The sequence below is a fragment of the Mustela erminea genome, chromosome 10 (assembly GCF_009829155.1).
Source record: "Mustela erminea isolate mMusErm1 chromosome 10, mMusErm1.Pri, whole genome shotgun sequence".
Taxonomy (NCBI): domain Eukaryota; kingdom Metazoa; phylum Chordata; class Mammalia; order Carnivora; family Mustelidae; genus Mustela; species Mustela erminea.
In genome coordinates, this window is record NC_045623.1 from 59640754 (window position 1) to 59665352 (window position 24599).

A 24599-nucleotide genomic window follows, 5' to 3' on the forward strand; every position below is an offset into this window, starting at 1 on the left:
GAACGCGCACAAGAGGCTAAGGGAGAGGGAGAAACAGATTGCCTGCTGAGCTGGAGATCATGACCTGAGCAGACAGACATTTAACCATCTGAGCCACCCAGGTGCCCAACTGGCCTGGATTTTTAATTGTTCTTATACTAGTTACAAAACATTTGGGGCGCCTGGCTGGCTCAGTGGGTTAAAGCCTCTGCCTTCCGCTAAGGTCATGGTCTCAGGGTCCTGGGATCCAGCCCCACATAGGGCTCTCTGCTCAGCAGGGAGCCTGCTTCCTCTCTCCCTGCCTGCCTCTCTGACTACTTATAATCTCTGTCTATCAAATAAATAAAATCTTAAAAACAAAAACAAAAACATTGTGTACCAAGTACTGTTTTTGGGGGGAATATCTTAATCAAAACCCTTGTCCTACTACAGTAACTAGTACAAGCTTCTATTTTAACAATTATCAAACAGTACTTTAACTGTTTATCTTTTCCCCTAGTAAACATAAAATGTTTAATTACTGGGTTCTCATCTCTTCATTTTTTGAGTCTGTAAGGTCTCACTAGATGTTGAGTACACAGTAAATGCTTGATAAATATTTCTATGGAGGGAAAGAGCGAGAAATAAAAAAGGGAAGGATAAAGGGAGGAAAGAGAAAAGAGAGAAGTCAAAACAGGAAGTTTAAAAATTGAACTAGTAAATTTCAAATTTCCTATCATTTAAATCTTTAATTAAGCACTTTTTAAAAAACATAAAAATTTTAATTTGCAAGTACCATAGTAGGGGCGTCTGTGACTCTTGATCTCCTGGCTCTAGGTTTAAACTCCACCTCAGGTATAGAAATTACTTTAAATAAAATCTTCAAAAAAAAATATAGCACAGTAATGCCGAAAAATTGGTTTAAGAAAAAATTTAACTGTAGTTACACTACCAAAATATTATTGCAAAAAATTTCATGTCTTTCCATTCCAAAATGATACTTCACATAATACCTTATCCTGTGCTTCTCAAAGTGTGGGGTCTGGACTAGCAATCTCAGCATCATTTGGAAGCTCGTGACATATGTAAATTTTCCTGCCTCTCCCTAAATTTTCATAATCTGAAATGAGGGTGGGTCCTGTTCTTGGTGTCTGAAAAAAGCTTCCAGATAACTCTGATTGTCCCTAAAATTTGAGAAACACTGCATAACGCAATTCTTCAATCGGGCAAATTATCAACTTGATTCCAATTCGGTAACTAAGGTCGGTCTGTTTTTTAGCGACGTTGAGCCGGGCTCATTATCAGTAAACTCAAATCGTAACAGGACTATCCGAGACAGTGTTTGTAAAGCTCTTAACAAATCGCCGGGTGCCGCCGCACATTTGTAGGAGGAAAAGTCACGGTTAGCTCGGGAGGAAGCAGTGGGTGCAGGGCCAACGATCCTCAAAGCGAGCCTTCTTGAGGAAGACAAATCACAAAAACCGCAGGTAAAACCAAGGCTCCGTAGTGGAAGAAACCGGCCTCCAGACGGGGCACGGTCCCTTTAAGAGGTTCGATCCTTCCGCCCTGCTCTCCAGTCCCCGCCTACGCAAAGGCGGAACCGGAAGTTGAAGGGGACGCGCCGGTTCCCAGCATGGCGCCCACCAGGCCATCTGGGCCGGCTACTCCCGAGGCCCTGGCCGCCCAGGTCCTGGGAGTCCTGTGGTTCGTGTCAGTCACCACGGGACCTTGGGGAGCTGCTGCGATCGCCGCTGCCGGTGGCGAGGAGACGCTTAAATGCGAGGACCTCAAATTGGGACAATATCCTCTGTGAGGAGCCCCCCCCCCCGCCTTGGGGGCGAGGTAGATTAGGGGTCGCAAGTGGGTCGCGGCCCTCAGCGCGGGTCAGGGTTGGCTTAAGGGATCGGTGACTTGTGGCTTTTAAGGACGGACGGACTCTGGGGGTGAAAAGAGATGTGAGGGTGGGAAGAACAGCGGTCACCCTGTGTGATTTTCCTTGGAATGTTACTGATGGTTAGTGCCTCGTCTTCTAATTCACCTATTTTTATTATTAATTAATTAATTACTGGTGGGCTTATTCAACAAACACCCAGATCCTGAAGTATGCCAGGCCCTGTTCTAGGCCCTAGTAATAGGAAAATTGATAGGTTCCACTGTAGAAGTTTGAGGACTTGGGGGCGGAGACAAATAAGTAGTTAATAACGATATATCCCTTTGTATATTGCCCAGTTATCATTAACTGTGTGCGTATTACCTTACATCATCCTCAGACTCTGTAAGATGCCAGACTGTCAGGGGGCAAACTCCTTCTCCGTGTTGTAACTGTGGGCCAATTATCTGAACTCTGTTTTCTCTTGAGTAAGAATGAAGAGAACAGTGTTACCAACTGAAAGGTTTGTTGTGAGAAATTAGTGCAAGTGAATCATATAGAACAATGCCTGGCACATAATAAGGACTATCTATGTTATTTATTTACAGATGAGGAAACTGAGGCTGAAGGGGTTAAGTGGAACAGTTCATTGTAATAGCTCTGCTGAAGGGAGGAGCCCTTATGAAATGGGAGTTACAGTCAAATTAAAATAGCTACTTTTGTACAAAATTAGATCATTTTATACAAATTGCAGAGCAGAAAAATTAGTAACAGAAGCCAGAGATAGGAGAAAGACTAGGAGACAAAATTTTAAAATTAAGAAAATTCTATCCTGTAGTATTTTTATGTGAGTTGGGGAGAGGCAGCCATTATTAGATGGCTTACAGAATAGCTGCAATTTGCTGAATACCATTATGCTTGGAATTTGAGAATCACTGACCTAGTAAGTTGAGTCTTTTTTGGTAAAAATGTCAGAGCGATTCTAAGAAATAATTGGATTGTATGAAGAATTGTACAGTTTGAGCCCTAGAGAGATGTGGCTGAGCATTTGGTGATGAAGACTGGAGAATGTCTGCTACTCCTGGCCTGAAGATGAGGTTTCCAGTAGTGCTTAAAAAACCTTAAACAGGTATCAGATAAATAAGGTGAACACCTTATTTATCCCATTTTAGTGTCAATAACATATTTAGGAAACAAAAGCCAACTGCAAGTGTTTTGAAATTAGAGGACAGTTATTATACCTGTTACCAAAACTTAAGATCCTGTTGGGGAGATTGAAGATTCACCTAAAAGGGCTATCTTCTCTGCAGTCTATTGGAAGGCACTGTAGGCTTGGAATCAGGAAACCTGATTTTACTCCCTATCACTGGTTACATGACTTTGGATAGGTCTCTCAAACTTTGAGCCTCAGTTTGTGCTTCTGTAATATGGGAATAATAGTATACTTCACAGGGTTATTTATTTGTACTATATGAAGTTAGGTATGTGACGATACTATGGGGCCCCATAAATTAGTTCAATCAAATGCTTGGAAATTGATTTTTTTTTTTTAACCTGAAGCTTTCTTAAAATAATTTGGTAAAGATTTTAATTTCCAATTTTCCTTTATGCTCTATGCTTAAACCCTGACTGATGTTCTTTAAGGATGGCATCCTTGGCTAGAGCTTTTAATATGTATTAAGTTAATACACTTTTCCTGTAATAAATTACTGTTCAAGTAGTATTTAGTGATGCTGAAAGTATATTTGTGGTTGTGCTTGTTGCTTTGGACCAACCAACAGCTTTTTTTTTTAACATGTGAATGTAAACATGAGTATGTAATACAAGATATTAAAGACAAGATGATAATATTTTGTGTTGGAATGTGGTTCATATTTCCTTAACTTTTCTCAGATATATTTGTAAAGATCCAAAAATAAATGATGCTACACAAGAACCAGTTAATTGTACAAACTACACAGCTCATGGTAAGATTTCCAGAAACATGTTTTTAAAAACAATTTTTGAAACATTACTTCATAAATCAGTGTATGATCACTAAAAATAATAAATGTGTGCTTTTTCTTGAGTTAAAACATACTCAGTTTCTAGAACGACTTAAATTGGACAACTTGCTAAGGGTTGTTAATATTTAAGAAGAGTGTTATTCTTGGTTTTGTGAATTGGGGAGTTTTGTATTTTCATTTTTTTTAAACCTTTGAAATCAGTTTATGTAGCTTATGCAGAGATGCTTCTTAACTTAATTTTTAATTACTCAAAAAGAATTTAAAATGGGACTGTTGGCGCTGTCAGGTCCAATGCAAAGTTATATCACCCATATACAGTCGTAAAATATACTTAGGTACATCCTAAGTATGAAAACAATACAGTTAGGATTTTAAATATGCATCAGTATTTTCTTCTTCTTCTTTTTTTTTTACTATTATAGAGATGTTTTGATAATAGATACCTCTCTCAGTCTAATGATTTTGGGGCACTTCTGTTTTTCTAAATTATGTAGAAAGCCAGATAAAAACTAATGAATTGTTCTGATGGGTCTTTTCTTCTATAGGGGTATGTATTGGAAGGGAGGCAGACAGATGTATGTTGGAACTATTTAGCCTTCTTGTTTGGCATGGTACGTAATGATGGCAGTTACATGGTATTATTTTGAGAAAAGAGCACCTATTTTTTTTTTTAAGATTTTATTTATTTATTTGACAGAGATCACAAGTAGGCAGAGAAGCAGGCAGAGAGAGAGGGGGAAGCAGGCTCCCCGTTGAGCAGAGAGGACCCTGGGATCATGACCTGAGCCAAAGGCAGAGGCTTTAACCCACAGAGCCACCCAGGTGCCCCAGCACCTATTTTTTTTTTTTTAAGATTTTATTTATTATTATTTGACAGATAGAGATCACAAGTAGGCAGAGAGGCAGATGAGAGAGAGAGAGAGAGAAGCAGGCTTCCTGATGAGCAGAGAGCCCGATGCCAGGGCTCGATCCCAGGACCTTGGGATCATGACCTGAGCCAAAGGCAGAGGCTTTAACCCACAGAGCCACCCAGGCGCCCCAGAAAAGAGCACCTATTGAATATATACTGATTGTTTTATGAATTAGGCAGAAAATAAAACAGTAACTGATATTTTCTTTTTAAATGAAATCTCTCAAACAGATTTGTTATATAAATGAGATTGAAGTAATTGTTTTTCTTATAGCAAAAAACTTTCATGTTTTTCAACATATTCAAATAATTGCTTGATTATGAATTCGTATATATTTTAAAAAGCAAATCTTTTATCTGTTTATATCTTTATATTTTGGCACACTAGTAACCCAGTTATAGTCAACAAAGATAATTGAAAATAAGTTGTGTTAAACTTTTATAATTGGCATTTAGCTACTATTCAGAAGTAGTAAGGTTTTACCATATAAACAGTAATAGGTTTTACATATATGTATATATATATATGATTTGTATAGCAGATATTGCTTAATATGTATACATTTGTTTAATTTAGTTGTATTAAAGGAACTTTGTTTTTTGAGTTAATTTATAAGTATACTCTGATTTGTCTGTTTTACAGTTCAGTCTTTTATGTTGTGCTTTTGGGACACAGATTACAGTTAACATATATAATGAAGACTCAATTCTCAGATACTCAACCATTTATATGAAAGATATTAGAAATCTGTGAATACTGTTTGTCTCAGGTATCTAACTAAATTAAGAAGCAGGGAGCTACCTATCTCAAAAAGCATTTTCTAGCCTGTAGGGTTCTTTTTAGGTATGAGGATTTTGAAGAGAATTATGCAATAAAAAGAATAGTTTTCTGCCCCAAAGAGCTTTGCCCTTCATTTAGGAGTCTCTTGTGTAAAATAAGTTTGAATCCACTCATGCAGTTATTAATAAGTAAGTTTATAAACATACAAAATCAATTGATCAGACTAGTAAGAAGTAAAAGGACTTGGAAGTATTACGGTACTATCATGGCTTATCAGGTAAATACTCATAGTTGATGTAAGTGAAGAGCTACAGGACAATAAAAGGAAGGTTTCCTATAAAAGGAAATGATATGATTATTCATTTGGAGAGAAGAAATCAAGTGCCGTATTGAATGTGGGAATGTATGTAAAATGTAGATTAATAAATTACTTTAAATCATTGTCATGATTTTAAGAAGAAAATAAAGTTTCTGAGACAAAGATGAGTCACAGGGTAGCTGCATATGTATGTACAATTTGTACTTGACACTGGTATCTAGCTGAGAGCTGGGATAGATTCTGCCGTCCCAGCCCAATGCTCATGAGACTGTGTCTGGCTCTGGGAAGTTTTTCTTTTTTGCCTTTTTAAAACATACAAGGGCTAGTAGACTAGTCATGGTGAATCACTTCTGAGTCCTGATCAGAGAGGACATCTAAGTGACCTGTAAAACATGTTTTTTGTGTCCTAACATGGAACTGATTAAGAGGAGAAAAATATTAAGAGTTGTGAAAAGTGGGGCGCCTGGGTGGCTCAGTGGGTTAAGCCTCTGCCTTCAGCTCAGGTCACGATCCCAAGGTCCTGGGATCAAGCCCCGCATTGGGCTCTCTGCTTGGCAGGGAGGGAGCCTGCTTCCCCCTCTTTCTCTGCCTGCCTCTCTGCCTACTTGTGATCTCTGTCTGTTAAATAAATAAATAAATAAAATCTTCAAAAAAAAAGAGTTGTGAAAAGTGTGAGTTAAATGATCTTTCTCAGCCTCCAGCCAAGATTGTTCTTCCTCTATTTTCTCACTGTGTATACGAAGGACTATTACAGAATCCTCAAACTCAGTTTAATTTTCTTTAATAGTACTTTTTGGTAGGGATGAATAAGAACAATGTTTTACAATAGGGTAATTTCAGGATAGAAGAATTGGGACCAAAGGCTAAGTAATTCAACTGTAACATTAAATTAATGTGATCTTAAAATGGTTCCCAATTAGAGATATAGACTTAGTTGTAGAATGAGTTAAGTCACAGGGATGTCAGGTACAGCATAGGGAAATCACTGGTATTGTAACAGAACAGATGGTATCTACATTTGTAAGCATAGCACAATGTGTAGGCTTGTCTAATCAGTATGTTGTACACCTGAAATTAATGTAACATTGTGTCAGCTATATATTTCAATATAAAAAATAAAAACTTGGGGCGCCTGGGTCGCTCAGTGGGTTGAAGCCTCTGCCTTTGGCTTGGGTCATGATCGCGGGCCTGGGATCAAGCCCCACATGGTGCTCTCTGCTCAGTGGGGAGCCTGCCTCCTCCTCTCTCTCTGCTTCTCTGCCTATTTGTGCTCTGTCTGTCAAATAAATAAATAAATAAATAAATAAAAATAAAAACATAAGGACAGCCCATCACAAGTAGTCAGTGAGACCTTCCCAAATAAGGCAAATTCTTAAGGTATAACCAATCAAAAATAACTTCCTTGCTTTGCTTCCACTTTTCTATAGGAGTCTTCTAACTCTTACAGGTGGGGCAGAGTACTCTAACCACTTCCAGTTTGGCACAGCCCAATTCAAATTGATTTTTGCTCAAATAAACTCTTATAATTAAAAAGAAAAATAGATTCCATTTAGCCCAATGCCAACTAACAAGCATATTTATTTACTGAGATATGATTTATAATGAATAATTTGATAATTAAGTTGAGTAAAATAACTGGATCATGACTAATACCTTAAAAAAAGTATAAGGTATTTATTATTTATTAAGAAATTATTTACTTACTGTATTTATTGAGAAATTACATGGTAAGCTTCTACTAGGTGGTATAGATGATAAATGAAAGAAGACATAATCTCTACCCTCAAAGAGTCTTCTGTCTAGATTGTACAGACATACATAGGCAAGTGTTTTCCATTTTTCAGTCAGTGAAATACAAAACTATTTAGACTACATCTCTAGAAAATTTTGCTCTGGTCCTTTGGCAGGTCTTTTTTATTTTGTTAAGTTTTTATTGAAATACATAAATCTATTTTTTTTTTTAAGATTTATTTATTTATTTGACAGACAGAGATGACAGGTAGGCAGAGAGGCAGGCAGAGAGAGAGGGGGAAGCAGGCTCCCCGATGAGCAGAGAGCCTGATGCGGGGCCTGATCCCAGGACTCACGACCTGAGCCGAAGGCAGAGGCTCAACCCACTGAGCCACCCAGGTACCCCGAAATACATTTATAGGAAAGTACACTTAAGTGTAACTCAAATGACTTTTCTCAAGCTAAACACATTTGTGAATGTTTCCAAATCAAGAAATAACTTCATTAACATACTGAAAGCCCCATCATGCTCTCTTATACTCAGTATTCTGCCGTAATGGATAACCATTAGCCTAACTTCTAACAACATAAGTTAGTTATGCAAAGAGTGTGTTATTTTTAGATTTTTATTTTGGAAATAATGTCTTTTTTCTTTTTAAAGTATTTTTATTTACTTTAAGAGAGAGTATGAACACATGCACAAGCCCAAGGTGAGGGAGAAATGTATGCAGAGGGAGAAAGAGAACCTCTGGCAGACTCCATGCCTAGCCTGCATCCTGACAGTGAGATTCCATCTCATGACCCTGAGATCATAACCTGAGCTGAAATCAAGAGTCAGATGTTTATTTAACCTACTGAGCCACCTAGGCGCCCCTACTGGGAGATATTTTCAAGCTTACAAAAAAGTTGGAAGAATAAGAGTAGTACAAAGGGGAATGCCTGGATGACTCAGTTGGTTAAGCGTCAACCTTTGGCTCAGGTCATGATCCCAGAGTCCTGGGATTGAGTCCTGCATAGCCTCCTTGCTTAGCAGGGAGCCTGCTTCTCTGTCTGCCTGCTGCTCCTGCTAATTTTGCTCTATCTCTGTCTTTTTCTGACAAGTAAATAAAGTCTTTCAAAAAAAAAAAAAAAAGATAGTACAGAGAACAGCCATACATCTTTTGCCCAGATTCACCAGTTGTAAACAATTATTCTTGCTTTATCATTGTGTGCTCACACATCCTCTCTCTCTCTCAATTTATATGGATTTTGCCCCATGTTTGTGTGTTTTCCCTAACAACAGAGATAATGTGGTTGCTACATACTTTTTAGTGAATTTAATACTAATATATGTACTTTACCATCCATATTCTAATTTTATCAAATGACTAAGTAATGCTTTTATAGAATTTTTTTGCAGTACAGGATCCTAAGATCAGGCTTTGACCCTTAAATCTGACAGATCAAGACTATAGTCCAGAGCCATGATGTTAACTGGAATAGGATCCCAAACGTCTTACTCCTTAGGTCAGTCCTTTGATCGTTATGAAGTGTCATTATTTCTGATAGCTTTTTTCCGTTTAAAAAATAATGCTACTTTTTATAATCGAGAAATACTATGTACTTACTGGTTTAAACAGATGCCATCTAAATCAAAGACATCGGCCAGAGCAAAACTTTTTTATTTTTAAGGTTTTATTTATTTATTACAGAGACAGCGAGAGAAGGAACACAAGCAGGGGAGTAGAAGAGGGAGAAGCAGGCTTCCTGCCAAGCAGGGAGCCTGATGCGGGGCTTGATCCCAGGACCCTGAGACCATCACCTGAGCTAAAGGCAGATGCTTAATGACTGAACCACCCAGGTGCCCCCAGGGCAAAACTTTTTTTTTGGTTGTTTTTGTAGGAAATCTGAGAAATGAGTAGTTTTCAGGTTGTAGCAAGTTGCTTAATTTTGTCTACTAGTTAACATTTATTGGTAACTGGCTTTTTTAGTATTATCGTATTGATTTATTTTTGCTTGTTCCTGAAATCAATGTAAGCATGGAATTATGGTATAATGGGAAGAGTATTGATTAAGAAATAATGAGTGTTAGCTTAGGATTTCCAGATCCTTACTTGCTTGTAGGCATTTGTCAAGTCATCCTTTCTTAGACTCTAGAAAAAAAGGAACGTATTACTAGTTTTGTTTACTTAATAGGATTTTTTAAAAATAAGGGTCAGTAAGACACCTGGCTGGCCCAGTCAGTAGAAAACACAGCTCTTAATCTCGGGATCATGAGTTCAAGCCGCATGTTGGGTAGACACTACTTTATAAAAAAAAAAAAAGCAGGGGTCAAAAGAAATTATAAAGGATGTAAAAACAAACTCTAGAATTGTGGGCTTCTTTTGATTGATTAATTTCATTACACAAAATCTTCCCTTAGTATTATAGCCACTACCAGTGTTATAATTCATTTCTCATGTCAGGTTCATTCTTAGTTTTCTCAGTATTGAAGTTCTCTAATTTGCTAGAGTAGAGAACCTAATACTTGTTGAATACTTTGTCTAACCAAATATTATACTTTACATACCATATGCTTTTACTACATAACTATACCATTGCAAGAGTAATATCCACATTTCATAGATGATAAAAACAAGATTTAGAGAGGTTTTGTAACTTGCCCAATGGAACAGACTTGCTAAGTTGACAGAGTTTAGATTTAAATTCAGATTTGTCCAGTTCTGAAGTCTTACTCTTTGGAGTTCACTATCAATTCAAAGAAGTCTGATTAAATCAGTATTGATGTTTCTCTTATTATTTTCTCATGTAATCTCTGTGTGTACTTAGAGCAGCAGCTTATCCTTCCTCACTAAAGTACTTAATTTTCATCCCTTGAAATAATTAGCTCATACTTCTCTCAAACTTTAGAATCCTTATAGCAATATGGTTTCTTCTTCATTCTGGCACCTCTTTCCACTCTTTGTAGCTTTCCTGAGGTTCTGAATCTGGAGCATTGAGCATTTTACTCTCATATGTCTCATGTCAAATATAAATAATTTCCTATTAAGAAATGATAAAATATCGGGGCTCCTGGGTGGACAGTAACCCCAACTAGAATCATAATTATAGCTTTTTGCATTGCAACTGTCTCTTTAAGATCTGATTTTAGATAGTCTGCAGGAAGATCTCACAAGGCTATAAGACAAGAAAGAGACAGCTTCAAACTGAGCAAGTAAGTGCAAGGTAGTACCTTTAGAGGAAGATTATCTAAAATTTTGCAATAAAGTTTTGTTTTATGGCACAGTTTGCCAATCCAGAACTTACTACTTTGATAATTTAAAAAAATTAAAGATCCATGTTGAGGAAAAACTCATGTTTATATTTCCTACCGGTCACTTCTTTGTGGAGGTAGAATAGTCCTCATCAAGGTAAAAAACTAACTTTTTAAACCAGACACCTCTTTGGTTTATGTGCCTGATGCCTAAACTCTTGTATACATACTCCTGGAGGTAGACAGAGCTTTTCAAGAGGTAAACAGGTATCATTATTGAAGTAGTTCCCTAGGGCCATTATAAGATGTGTCACAACAGACATTGATGGTCTCAGTTCTGGAGGCTAGAAATCTGAGATCAAGGTGTTGGCAGGGCCATCCTCCCTCTCAGACTCTGGGTGGAATATATCCTCCCCTCTTCTGACCTGCTGCGGGTGGGCTGCAATCTTTGGCATCCCTGGCTTGTAACTGCATCAGTCTGGTGTCTGCCTCTGTCCTCACCTAGCATTCTGTCTGTCTTCAAGTCATCTTTTCCCTGTTATATATGCATGTGATTTCCCCTATTCATAAGGACAACAGTCTTATTGGAATAGGGCCCACCCTAATGACCTCATTTTAACTTGGTTAAATCTGCAAAGACCTCACTTCCAAATATGGTTATACTCTGAGGTATTGAAGATTAGCACTTTTGGAGGGAACATAATTCAGCCCATAACAGGTGTCTTTAAAGGAATTTATTTCCAGATCCTCAGATATTATGTTTACTTATCCTAAAATTGATGTAAATTTTCTGAATTTTGCGGGCGCCTGGGTGGCTCAGTGGGTTAAGCCGCTGCCTTCGGCTCAGGTCATGATCTCGGAGTCCTGGGATCGAGTCCCGCATCAGGCTCTCTGCTCAGCAGGGAGCCCGCTTCCTTCTCTCTATGCCTGCCTCTCTGCCTACTTGTGATCTCTCTCTGTCAAATAAATAAATAAAATAAAATATTTAAAAAAATTTTTTCTGAATTTTGCTTTTTTTATTTTTTAAAAAATTTTAAAAGATTTTACTTTTTGTCAGAGAGAGAGAGAGAGAGAGAGCGCACAAGCAGAGAGAACAGCAGGCAAAGGGAGAAGCAGGCTCCCCACTGAGCAAGGAGCTGGATGTGATCTCAGGACCCTGGGATCATGACCTGAGCCTAATGAAGGCAGACACTTTGGCAGAAGCTTAACTAACTGAGCCACCCCGCTATCCCCATCCCCCACCCCTTTTTTTTTTGAACATTTAAACATACTTTTGAACATTTAAACATACTGCCTACTTGTGATCTCTCTGTCAAATAAATAAAATCTTAAAACAAAACAAAAACACCAATCCTGTAATTATTGATACTAAACATAGAGATAAGCAGTCTGAAACTAGCCTAAAAGCATTAGTACCTTTTAATCAGAAATGGTGAAGGAGGAAATGGCAATAACATTTACTGAATAACTGCTGTATGCTGTGCCTTCTATCATATTTAATCTCCACAATGGTACTAGGAAGTAGAAGAAGTAGGAGAAGTACTAGGAAGTAGAAGTGCTGCTTTTATCTACAAGGAATCCAAGGTCTTGAAAGAGGCAATGCACATAAGTCATTCTCATTCCAAAGTTCTTGCTCTTTATACATTGAAGCTATAAAGGCTTCAGGATAGCTCCTGCCTAGCACACAGTAAGCTCTGTATTCCTCTTATTATGTCATCTGGAGTAGGAGTAAAGATTGAAAATGCTAAATGCTAAAATGTTATGCTACATCAATTCTGAGAGGAAATAGAGAAATAAATACATTTAGAATAAGTAATCTGGGTGGGGGGGCACCTCACTGGCTCAGTCAGTAGAGCATGTGACTCTTAATCTTGGGGTGGTATAGTCAAGCCCCATGTTGGGCATAGAGATTACTTAATAAACAAATAAAATGAACAAACAAATAATTTTTTTTAAGATTTTATTATTTATTTGATAGAGAGAAATCACAAGTAGATGGAGAGGCAGGCAGAGAGAGAGAGGGAAGCAGGCTCCCTGCTGAGCAGAGAGCCCGATGCGGGACTCGATCCCAGGACCCTGTGATCATGACCTGAGCCGAAGGCAGCGGCTTAACCCACTGAGCCACCCAGGCGCCCCCAAATAATTTTTTAAAGAAGATTTTATCTATTTACTTGACAGAGAGAGACAAAGTGAGAGAGGGAACACAGGCAGGGGGAGGGGGAGAAGTAGGCTTCCTGCTGAGCAGGGCTTGCGGAGCTTGATTCCAGAACCCTGGGATCATGACCTGAGCTGAAGGCAGCTTAATGACTGATCCACCCAGGCACCCCAAAAAACAAACAATTAAAAAATATATATTTAGGGTAGATGAAAAGAATCTTAGTTTATAGTAACTTTCTTCTGCAAGAATTAATATAAACTGAAAATACAAAATCAGATCATGTTAAATTTAATAAATTTAATAAATTACCCTATGAGTTAGCAAGAAAAATTTGAGAAGTTGTCTTTACCCTAGAGATGAAGTAAAGGGCAGTAATACTGGGCAGTTCTTCCCTTGTCACTACAGTCAGAGGCGGGAGATTGAACTAGAAGGGTCATGCATCAAACCCAATGTGATAATTCTTATATTTTTGTGTTGAGACCACTATATCGTATTATCCTTTTTTTAGATACTCTTTTTTTTTTTTTAAAGATTTTATTTATTTATTTGAAAGACAGAGATCACAAGTAGGCAGAGAGGCAGGCAGAGAGAGAGAGAGGAGGAAGCAGGCTCTAAGCAGAGCAGAGAGCCCGGTGTGGGACTCGATCCCAGGACCCTGGGATCCTGACCTGAGCCGAAGGCAGAGGCTTTAACCCACTGAGCCACCCAGGCGCCCCTATTTAGATATTCTTATCTAAAGTCTCATGTCAGATGTTATATTGGGAGGTAGTGTGTTAAAATTTTGTGTTTTTTTCTGCTTTCTACTAGTCTTAAACATGATTACATGCCTTTTCTGTGGAAAAAACCAGTAGTTTCTTGCTTTTTTTAACCACCCCCCCCCCTTTAGTTCCTTGTTTTCCAGCACCCAACATAACTTGTAAGGATTTTGGTGGCAATGAAACACATTTTACTGGAAATGAAGTTGGTTTTCTGAAGCCTGTATCTTGCCGAAATGTGTAAGTCCATTACTGAAGCTAAATTTTCAGGTTACTTGCCTATGTTGTATATTGACTGCATGGAGTAAAGAGATAAAAAGTTAATTTATAGGGAAAATCCTGCACTGATATAATTTATCTTTTTTGCCTTTCTCAGAAAACCTCTATTTTAAGTGTGCATATTGTTAATGTAAATGCAGTTTACCACCAAGTAAAGCATAGTAGTTCACTCTGTGGGATAAATAAAGACTGTGAGTAGCCTTATGCCATGTTAATTCAGTCAGTTTGTGCCACTAAATGAGTTATGAAAACTTCTGTTTTTAAAACTTGGGGGATTTCTACAGTGCAAAAAGGGATCATGTACTTCTAGTATTAAAAGAATGTTGGTGTAGCTAGGTGACTCAATTGGTTAAGCCTCTGACTGTTGGTTTTGGCTCAGGTTATGATCTTAGGGTGGTGAGGTCCATCTCTGTGCTCAGTGCAGACTCTGCTTGAGATTCTCTGTCTCCCTCTCTCTCTCTCTCAAATAAATAAATCTTTAAAAAAATAAAAGAATGTTACTTATTAATCATTTGCATATTAAGGGCATTTTGAAATTTGGTTTCATTCTTTTTTTTTTTTTTTAATGTTTTTTTTTTTTTTTAAGATTTTATTTATTTGCCAGAGAGAGAGAGAGAGCGAGCACAGGCAGGCAGAGTGGCAGCAGAGGCAGAGGGAGAAACAGGCTCCCCGCCAAGCAAGGAGCCCGATGTGGGACTCGATCCTAGGACGCTGGGATCATGACCTGAGCTGAAGGCAGCCGCTTAACCAACTGAGCCACCCAGGCGTCCCGGTTTCATTCTTTTTAATAGATATGGGTGATGAATGGTTAACAGAATTCAAAAATTTCTTTGGGACATTAAGACAAGTGGCTTTATTTTGTTAAGAGTGTTGTTTGTTTAAAGGATTTTCAAGTTTTGAGTTTTATTTTTGCTGGAGTAAAGCTAACATCTTATTCTTATATTTCTGTCTTGTATTAAAAAACATGATTTAGTTTTATTTATTCTTATTAATTGGTGGCACTATACTTTTATCTTTTAACTGACATTGTTACATTTTATTTGATTGCATCTGTTGCAGATGCATTAAGAAATAACCACTGTTAGGCCCTTCCTTCCTTCCTATTTAGCTATTTCTTCCAGTTCTATTAGAATTCCTAGAAATTACTAGTGGAGTCTTATTTTTCTTTTGACCTTCCTTCACTGAGTTAATGAGGAGCTTTAGGTTTTATCTTGCTGTGTAATCCTAACCCAATCACTTAAGCTTTTTGGGTTCCAAGATTTCTCATTAGTAAAGTAAAAATTGCTAAAAGGAGTTACCTCCCTATTACTTATATATTGTTTAGCCAAGTTTTGAATTTATTGGTTCATATTTCTTTTTTTGTAAAGATTTTATTTATTTATTTGTCAGAGAGAGAGAGAGAGAGAGAGAGATTGACTGTGCACAAGCAGGCAGAGCAACAGGCAGAGGGAGAAGCAGGCTCCCCGCTGAGCCAGGAACCCAATGTGGGACTCCATCTCAGGACCCTGGGATCATGACCTGAGCCGAAGGCAGACGCTTAATTGACCAAGCCACTCAGGCATCCCTGGATTACTATTTCTACCATAAAAATTCCAAATGATAACCAATTTATTAAGTGCTGATCTAGGACATCATAGGTTACAATACAACAACTTAGAAGATCAGTCATCTGTTGAGAATAGCTAACCACTCAGGTTGGACTTACAGGTTTATATTACGTGTAATGGTAACACCATAGTGGTCTGTTACTCAATTTCCAAGTTAATTCTGATTTTTCTTTTGGTGTCTCTGGGTAGATTAGGCTCAGTGTGACTGAGCTGTTCTAATCATGCTCACAAGACACTGATGTCAGTTATGAGAAGAAACATAATTATCAGGGAAACCTGACACTTGCAAGTATACTGGCCAATTTATACCCCTCCTATAGTAAAACGTACAGTTCCAAAATAGAATTTGCTTAATGACCATTGGATCAGAACAAGGGGAGCTAAATTAATGGGTAATTTTAATGATAAGTCACAAAATTAAGATCACCGCATAAATCATTTTCTTATATCAGAATATTCAGTACATGCCTACCAAAGAGCCAACTGCTGGTCAGCTACTGAATAGTCACTGACAAATTCTTATTCATTGAATGTTCCTTTCCCAGTTCACATATTTTCCTTCTCCTATTAGCATATTCTTTTTCAAACTGTATATAATATTGATACTTGATGAAAACTCCCGTCTTAATATTGCAGATACAGTCATTCTATAATGTATTCTCCAGCAACTGAAGTCTGGTAACCATGTCTGATTGATCACCAAGCCACACACCTATTTATACTGGCCAGCTATTTTAGTTGGAGCAGACTAACTGCTGTAACAGATGTCTTTAGAATGTCAGTGGCTTAACACAGTACAAGTTATTTCCTCCTCACATCATAGTCTGGTTGGTGTTGGCTTGGAGGGCTGGGTGAGGTAAGGGGAGTGATTGTTGCTCCATGCAGTCATGCGGGAGCCTTGCTCCTTTCATCCTGTGGCTTTGCTTCCTCTCGTCCTCAGAGTCCTTTCCATTCAGCCAGCAGATGGGAAAGAGGAAAAGGATCCCCGGGTAGGTGTGTTTTATGGACCAGATCTAGAAATGGCATGCATCGCTTCTGTCCTCCTTAGGTTGGGCAAAACTCAGTTATGGCTACACATAACTGCAATATGGGCTAGAGTATGTAATTTCACAGGACATCTGTGAGAAAAAGAGCAGTGGTTCAGTGAGCAATGAGACAGTCTCTGCTACGCCACCCGTTTTCAGGATATTCTTTAGGGTGATCTAATATATAGATAATTGTGTTTCTAATTTCATTCCCCTTTCCAGCCACGCTTTTTGAAAGACTTGTTCCTATAATACTTACCTTTTATGAATTTTTCTGTCTGATAGAGTCCAGCTTTTGGCTATGCTGAAATTTACTAGAAATCTTTGTTCTCTGTCAAATGGATCTTTATAGTCCACATCTTAATTTTTCTTCTACACAATTTGGCATTCCCTTCTCTTAAAATTCTTTCCTTGACTTCAAGTATAAAACACTCTTCTATTTTCTTTGATTCCTCTTTTGTTTTTCCTTAAATCTTGATATCCCCAAGATTATATTCTTGTTCTATTCCCTTTTTAATTCATTCACTCCTTTAGCTTTTCTCACCATCTTAATGTATATTAAGGTCCCAAAGTTAATCTCTCATCTCCTTCAAACCATCTCCTCCTTTGTCTTAATGAATGGCACCTGTCCTCGTCTCTTTCTTTCTTTCTTTCTTTCTTTCTTTCTTTCTTTTTTAAAGATTTTATTTATTCATTTGACAGACAGAGATCACAAGTAGGTAGAGAGACAGGCAGAGAGAGAGAGGACGAAGCAGGCTCTCCGCTGAGCAGAGAGCCTGATGCAGGGCTTGATCCTAGGACCCCAGGATCATGACCTGAGCCGAAGGCAGAGGATTTAACCCACTGCACCACCCAGGCACCCCTGTCCTAGTCAGTTTCTTAAGCTGAAACTTTGGAGCCTTCTTGACTTCTTCTTTTCCCTCATCCCCCACTTTTAATGTGGTTACTTCTGCCTTCTTCGAATTTCCCAATTTTGTTTACATTTCTGTCCTACTGCTACTGCCCAATAGGTTATAGCTTGAGATTCTACAAAGCCTACTAATTTATTTCTCTATTTCTAGTCTGGTACCCCATTCCAGGGTAGATGGGACACCACTGCCCTCAGCATAAAATGACATCCTTTCAGTATTAGATGCATAAACAGGATCTCTGGTCCATCTGCCGTCTCCCACCAAGCTCCCCAAATGTCCTAATTGTGAGTGAAATGCAAAAAAACAGGACTGTAAGACCGACATAATCAGATTTGATTTTAAAGTGGTAACTCCAGCTCCCTCTCTGTTTCTTTACTTCCTTTTGCAGTAAAACTTCAGAGAGTTGTCTAATACTCCTGTTTTTCAGGGTTCTTTTTTTCATTCCAGGCTTTCTTAAGCCTGCTTTGTTTGGTCATTTTCCTATACCACATCACCAAAATTGCCCTCACTGAGGTCACTACTGAACTCTTTTTGATTAAATGTAGTGGAAAATTCTCAGCCATTACTTGTGTGATCTGTCAGTCACATTTGGCACAACTGATCACTTTGTTCTCCTTAATACACTGTACTGTCTTCCCTTGACTTCCAGTATACCACACTCTTCTAGTTATACTTCTTCCTCACTGTTAACTCTTGCCCAGTCTCTTTCTAGTTTATTCTCTTCTTGATCTCTTAATATTGGAGTATCTCAAGGCTCAATGAATTTCTCTCTCTCTCTCTTTTTTTTTTTTTTGGTCTATACTCACGTAGAAATGTCCTGGTTTAAAATGCTTCCTATATGCTTGTAACTCCCTAATATATATCTCCAGCCCAGACTTCTCTCCCTAACTCTAGACTTATAAATCCAGCTGTCTTTTGAACAACTCCACTTGGATATCTGATAAATATCTCAAACTCACATGTCTAACAATTAAATCCTGAACATCTTTTGAAGGTCTAGTCTACCTTCAGCCTTCCCCAACTCGGTTAATGATAGCTTCATCCCTCTGGTTACATGGGACAAAAATCTTAGCTTTATTCTCATTCCTTTCTTTTTTCATTCCCTAAATTGGATACATCAGGAAATCCAGTTGTTATACTTCGGAACATATCCGGAATCTGATCACTTCTCAGTGGTATTTTTTTTTTTTGCTAAGACTCCAGATCAAGCCACTATTAATTTTCATCTGGATTACGGCAAGAGCCTTCAGACTCCTTTGTCCTTGTGGTAGCTCACATTTGTTCAACAAATTCATCCCTCTCAATCACTGTTAACTGGGTGGTGTGTACTTTCTACTCTGTTGGTTTGGGGCTTGGCCATGTGATTGGATTTGGCTTATGTAATGCTAGCAGGTATGAAACAAGCAGGGGCTTAAATGTGATTGTGAGGTTTATCTTTCCTCTTAAATCATGGTGGTTAAGTTCTGAAAAGAACTTGTCCTGGGTAAAAGCTACACCTGCAGCCTGGACCCTAGGAAAACTAAGAGGAACTGATTTTAAGGAAATAAGTAGCCTGGATCCAGACTGACCCAAACTTTAGTCTGAAGCAGCATTTCCTGGCTGAACCCACCCTGGATAAGCTGAACCATAGCTCATTGCAGTGTGAGGATGATTGCTTATTGTTTTAAGCCACTGAGGTTTAGAGTGGTTTGTTATTCAATATTATTGCGACAGTAGCTCACAAGTACTCCCCTACAGTCTGTTTTCAGCCCAGCAGCTAATTACTTTAAAATCTGAATCAGATCATATCACACGTCTGCTTAAAATCCTGCAGTAGTTTCTCATATCCTTTAGAGTACAAACCAGTCGTTACAGCGATGTTCAGGGCCATACATGATTTGCCCCCTTTGCGCCTTGTCCTCTCTCTGACCTCAGCTCCTACTATTTATTCTTCTGTTCTCTAATTCCACTCCTGCTATACTGGCCTCCTTTACAGACCTCAGACATGTCAGGTATGCTGTGCTCCCCTCAGCAGGTACCTTTGCCTAGGATGCTCCTCCCTTAGAGGTATAGCATGCTAACTAACTCACCTCCCTCAGGTCTTTGCTTATCTATCACCTTCTCAATGATGCCTACTCTTATTACCCTATTTATATCTTATATCCCCCTCGTCTGTACCCCTGGCATTCTGAATTCCCTAAATGACCTGCTCCACTTCTTTTGTTAATAGCGTTTATGACTTTTCTTTTGTGTGTGTGTGTGTGTGTGTGTGTGTGTGTGTGTGTGTGTGTTTGAGATTTTATTTATTTGAGAAAGAGAGAGCACAAGGAGGGGGTGGAGGGGCAGCTGATGGGTATATGGAGAGGGAGAAGCAAATGCCCTGCTAAGTATGGAGCCAGGGCAGGGCTCAATCCTAGGGACTTGATCCCAGGACCCTGAGATCATGACCTAAGCCAAAGGCAGCTGCTTAACTGACTGAGCCCCCCCAGGAACCCTCTTTTATGACTTTTTAACATAATATATGATTTACTTTTAAAATGTTTATTTTTATTGCTTGTTGCCTATTGACTGAAGGCTCTTCAGGGACAGGGATCCTTATTTCTTCTGTTCATATATATATCCCAAAAACCTAGAATAGTGCCTGGCATGAAAATCAATGAATGGATCAGTGAACAAATGAATAAATAAGTCGTAATTAACAGTTTTGTTTCCTAAAATGTTTGCATGTTGGAAATACATGTATGTAACTCTCAGGTTCTAATTTTGTACAGAAATGGCTATTCATACAAGGTGGCAGTTGCGCTGTCTCTTTTCCTTGGATGGTTGGGAGCAGATCGATTTTACCTTGGATACCCTGCCTTGGGTGAGTATGTTTCATCAAGAAAAAATCCTTGTGAAACTTATATTTCAGGTAAATATACCTGTTCTTTCCATTTTATTATTCTTTTAAAGAGTTTATTTATTTATTAAGGAGAGAGGGAGAGAGCATAAGCAGGGGGAGGACCAGAGTGAGAGGGACAAGCAGACTCCGTGCCGAGCACAGAGCCTGACATGGGGCTCACCAGGACCCTGACATCATGACCTAAGCCAAAATCAAGACTTGGATGCCCAACCGATTAAACCACCCAGGCACCCTTAAATATACCGATTCTTATAGATTAAATCTGTGCATACTATTAATAGTTACAAGTTCGACATTAACTGGAGGTGAATAGTTACTCTTCTGTGAATATAGAGCTAGCTGTTAGTTCTACAATTCAGCGTGGGTAATAAATATTGACTTTTCCTGTATTTTCATCTTTATGAAAATACTTACAAAATAGTATAGGCACTTCCTTAGGATAGTAGGCTTGAGTTGTCATTGTTAGTACTGGGCAACATGGTGGACATTTAATAAATATTTTACGAATAAATGTGCATCTCTTCTTTCTAAAAATATTTGCCCTTCTGTCTGAACCTCTGCCATATTCCCTTGGGAAGAGAAGCTTTCTTTCAGGAGAAGCTTGGGTTGGAACTATGGCGACCCGCAAGAGCTGGTGTGGAGCCTGACTTTTTTTAACCTTAGCTTCCTTCCCTCTGCTGCCACCCCCCACCCCGACCTGTCACACACATTCCTTCTAGTGTAATCTTCCCATTTACCATAGTTACTAATGCTTGTGAATTTTTACATTGATGATTTTTACATTTGATTTGGATTTGATGATAGCTTTTGTTTAAACAATACTTTTATATGCCTGCCCTTAGTTAAGCCTTATAGCTCTCTGACTTTATCATCCTCTTTAAATCTTTTTTACCAGGTAGGGAAATTGTCACCAGAGAGGTTAAGGGATTTACTCACTCCAGAGGCCTTGTTTTATTCTGTGACATATTTGTTGTTATCATCTTTGTTTTATGGATAGGGAAATTGTCATGAGATTAAGAGATTTACCCAAGGACACTCTGCTAGTGACCTGAATTTGAACCCAAATTTTCTGGCTCAAGGGATCATGCTTTATTTACTACAGTACTCTGCTCCTACATTAGCCCTTTACTGAGCAAAATATAAAGTTTCTGATGCTTTTTTTCCAGTTAGCAAGGCTAATCTTAATTCTTTCCATGTTGCTACCCACCAGAGATCAAAGAAGAATCTTTATTGTGGTATTAGTAGGAAGTATGTTTCTGACAGCCTTACCTGGAACTCACAAATTTGTTCAGTTAATAGACATTTATTCTACATTTACTACCTGTTAAGTAAGTAAGTGCTCTGGGAATAATGATGAAGATCATATTTCATATTGGTTAAAAAGGAAATAAATATGTTGGTGGGTCCATTTATGATACAGCTCTTATAGAACCATGACAAAGTGCTATGAGAGAGAGAAGAGGGACTGATTTAGTCAGCCTTGGGGTGTTAAAGAGGACTTCTTTGATGAAGTGACATTTGGACTAGGTATTGAAGGATAAGCAGATTACAGAGATTGAGGGCATTACACAGAACAGTATGTGCAAAGGCACCGGGTGTGATAGTATGTGTGCCTGCTGAGAGAATGGTAGATAGTTTAGCTTTTGGCATAGGAAGAATAATGGCAAGAGATGAGAAGTGACTGCAGAGATAGTCTGTGGTCAGATTATAAAGGGCTTTGAGTGTCTTTTTATGGAGTTTGGACTTTACAATTTAAATATCAGAAGCCATTAAAGTTTTTAAGCAGAGAAGAGTTATAGTCAGACTCATTTTTCAGGAAGATTCTATTGGAGGAATTGAGGGAAATGGCTTAGAACAGAGAAGTACTGGTGACAGAGAAAGGAGGAAGGAGATTGATGCCATAATCCTGGCCTAAGTGACAGTCCAACTCATTTTCCTGCCATATGTTAGAGTAACTGTACCATTCCCTATGGTGGAAAGCCTTGTGATCTGAACAGAAGGCCTCAGAGTTGGTAAAATGGCAGTCCTTCAGTCTAACTCTCTTTTTAGATGATGGCTGGCTGGCTGGTTAGACAGAGAAATCAGATTCATAATGAGAAAGTAAAATAATATGGTGATGGTGAGAATACACCTGAAGCCTTTTGCCTTTATTCTCATATTTTCTTCTGTGTTCTCTTTATGAAGACAGACGTGTGTGTGTGTGTGTGTGTGTGTGTGTGTGTGTGTATGAAAGATTTCTAACTTTTAGAGAGTTTTTAAGAGGTTAGGAAGGAAGGGGAAACACTGTTCTTTAGAACAGTTTATTCTGTGATGATTTTAAATAGTAAATCTATTTTATATATTTGGCTTAATGAGTGACTTTTTGGCTTCCTCGGATGTGGGTCAGATGAGCTATCACGTCATATGTGTAAGTTAATGTGTTTGTCTTACTGCAGCACATCATAATATGTCGACATGTATATTGTGAATTTTTCTTCCTGCAAAGTAAAACTCTCAGTAAAAAAGCTCTGTATTTTGCGAAGTGGAAAATTATCCACTGCGAAGTGGATCTGGTTAGTGAATGTTAGTTTCCTGCCAGGAGCTGTTTTTCTCTGGCCACTGCTATTCCAGTCTATTATGAGCCTCAGTCAAAGAGGACCTTTCCATGGGAGGCTGAGTGAGATTCCATAAACTTGCAAGTGCAGTTTTTAACATTCAACATTATGGTACAGCGTAAAGGCTTTTTGTTTGTTTTTTTAAAATCATTAAATAATTTACTGTATTTTTAAAAAAAGATTTAAATAACTTACTGCATTTTTAAAAAAGATTTTGTTTGTCAGAGAGAGAGCACAAGCAGGGGGAGTGGGAGAGGGGGAAGCAGGCTTTCTGCTGAGCGGGGAGCCCAAAGCAGGACTTGATCCCAGGACACTGGAATTGTGACCTGAACTGAAGGCAGACGCTTAATGACGAGTCACCCAGGCATCCCAATTACTTACTGTATTATCACAACAACCTTTGGGTGTTCATTAGTTCAACACATATTTTGACTGCTGGCCTAAGATAAAAGTTTCTGAAGATCATTAAGTCTGTCACTTCTCATTTGTCTGCTTTCCGGCTTCTGAATTTTTGTTGCTACTGTCTTACCTTTTATTCTCTTTGTTCTTTTGGGTTTGTGGGCCTTAAAAATTCCTTACCATTTTTTAGTGGGGTCTTGGAGTGAGAGGAGCTAAGTAGGTATGTCAGAGTCATTATCTTTAACTAAAAATCCTCATTTCTTTTAAGCATTCAAATATTTTGATTGTATCTTACTTGCATTTAAGTAGAATTGTTAAGGGTTTTGATATATCTTATTAACTAATCTAATCTAATATATAAAGTTACAATTTTTTTTAAAGTTACAATTTTTAAAAAATTTAAAATATTAAATGTTTTTAAATGAAATTTTAATTTTTACTAAGAATTCAAGGTTAAAGATTTTGGTATTTTTTGATTAAAATGATTACTATCATTGTACTACTAACCTTACTATGAAAATAGTTACAGATGGACCCTAACATTCTATATTTTTTAAAAAAAATTTTATTTCTTTGAGAGGAAGCAAGAGAGAGTATGAGTAGAGTGGGGAGGCAGAGGGAGAAGCAGACTCCCTGCTGAGCAGGGAGACCATTGTGGAGCTGGATCCCAGGACCCTGGGATTATGACCCCAGCTGAAGGTAGATGCTTGACTGGTGGAGCCACCCAGACATCCCTATTTTTCTTATAATCTTATTTAATCTTCATGGTTATGAAAAGCAGTGGTAGCTTGTTAAAATACTTCCTTAAGAGGCACCTGGGGTAGGGGCGCCTGGGTGGCTCAGTGGGTTAAAGCCTCTGCATTCAGCTCAGGTCATGATCTCAGGGTCCTGGGATCGAGCCCCAGCCCCACATCGGGCTCTCTGCTCAGCAGGGAGCCTGCCTCCCCCCCCTCTCTCTGCCTGCCTCTCTGCCTACTTGTGATTTCTGTCTGTCAAATAAATAAATTAAAAAAAAAAAAAAAAAAAAGAGGCGCCTGGCGTAGCGTCTGCCTTTGGCTCAGGTCATGGTCCTAGGGTCCTGGTATTGAGCCCCACGTAAGGCTCCCTCCTCAGTGGGAAGCCTGCTTCTCCCTTTCCCACTCCTCTTGCATGTGTTCCCTCTCTCGCTGTGTCTCTGTCAAAT

The 24599-nt window shown here is 38.5% G+C and overlaps 1 protein-coding gene across 1 annotated transcript in view; it reads left to right on the plus strand.

Moving 5' to 3' along the window:
• The first annotated feature begins 1553 nt into the window (after nucleotides 1-1553).
• Nucleotides 1554-24599, plus strand: part of TM2D1 (TM2 domain containing 1) — a 46093-nt gene continuing 23047 nt past the window's right edge. Inside the window, exons 1-4 of the mRNA XM_032301905.1 lie at nucleotides 1554-1758; nucleotides 3722-3795; nucleotides 13852-13960; nucleotides 20293-20384. Of these exons, the coding sequence (XP_032157796.1) occupies nucleotides 1592-1758; nucleotides 3722-3795; nucleotides 13852-13960; nucleotides 20293-20384 (442 nt within the window). The 5' untranslated portion in view covers nucleotides 1554-1591. The remainder of the gene's footprint in view (nucleotides 1759-3721; nucleotides 3796-13851; nucleotides 13961-20292; nucleotides 20385-24599) is intronic.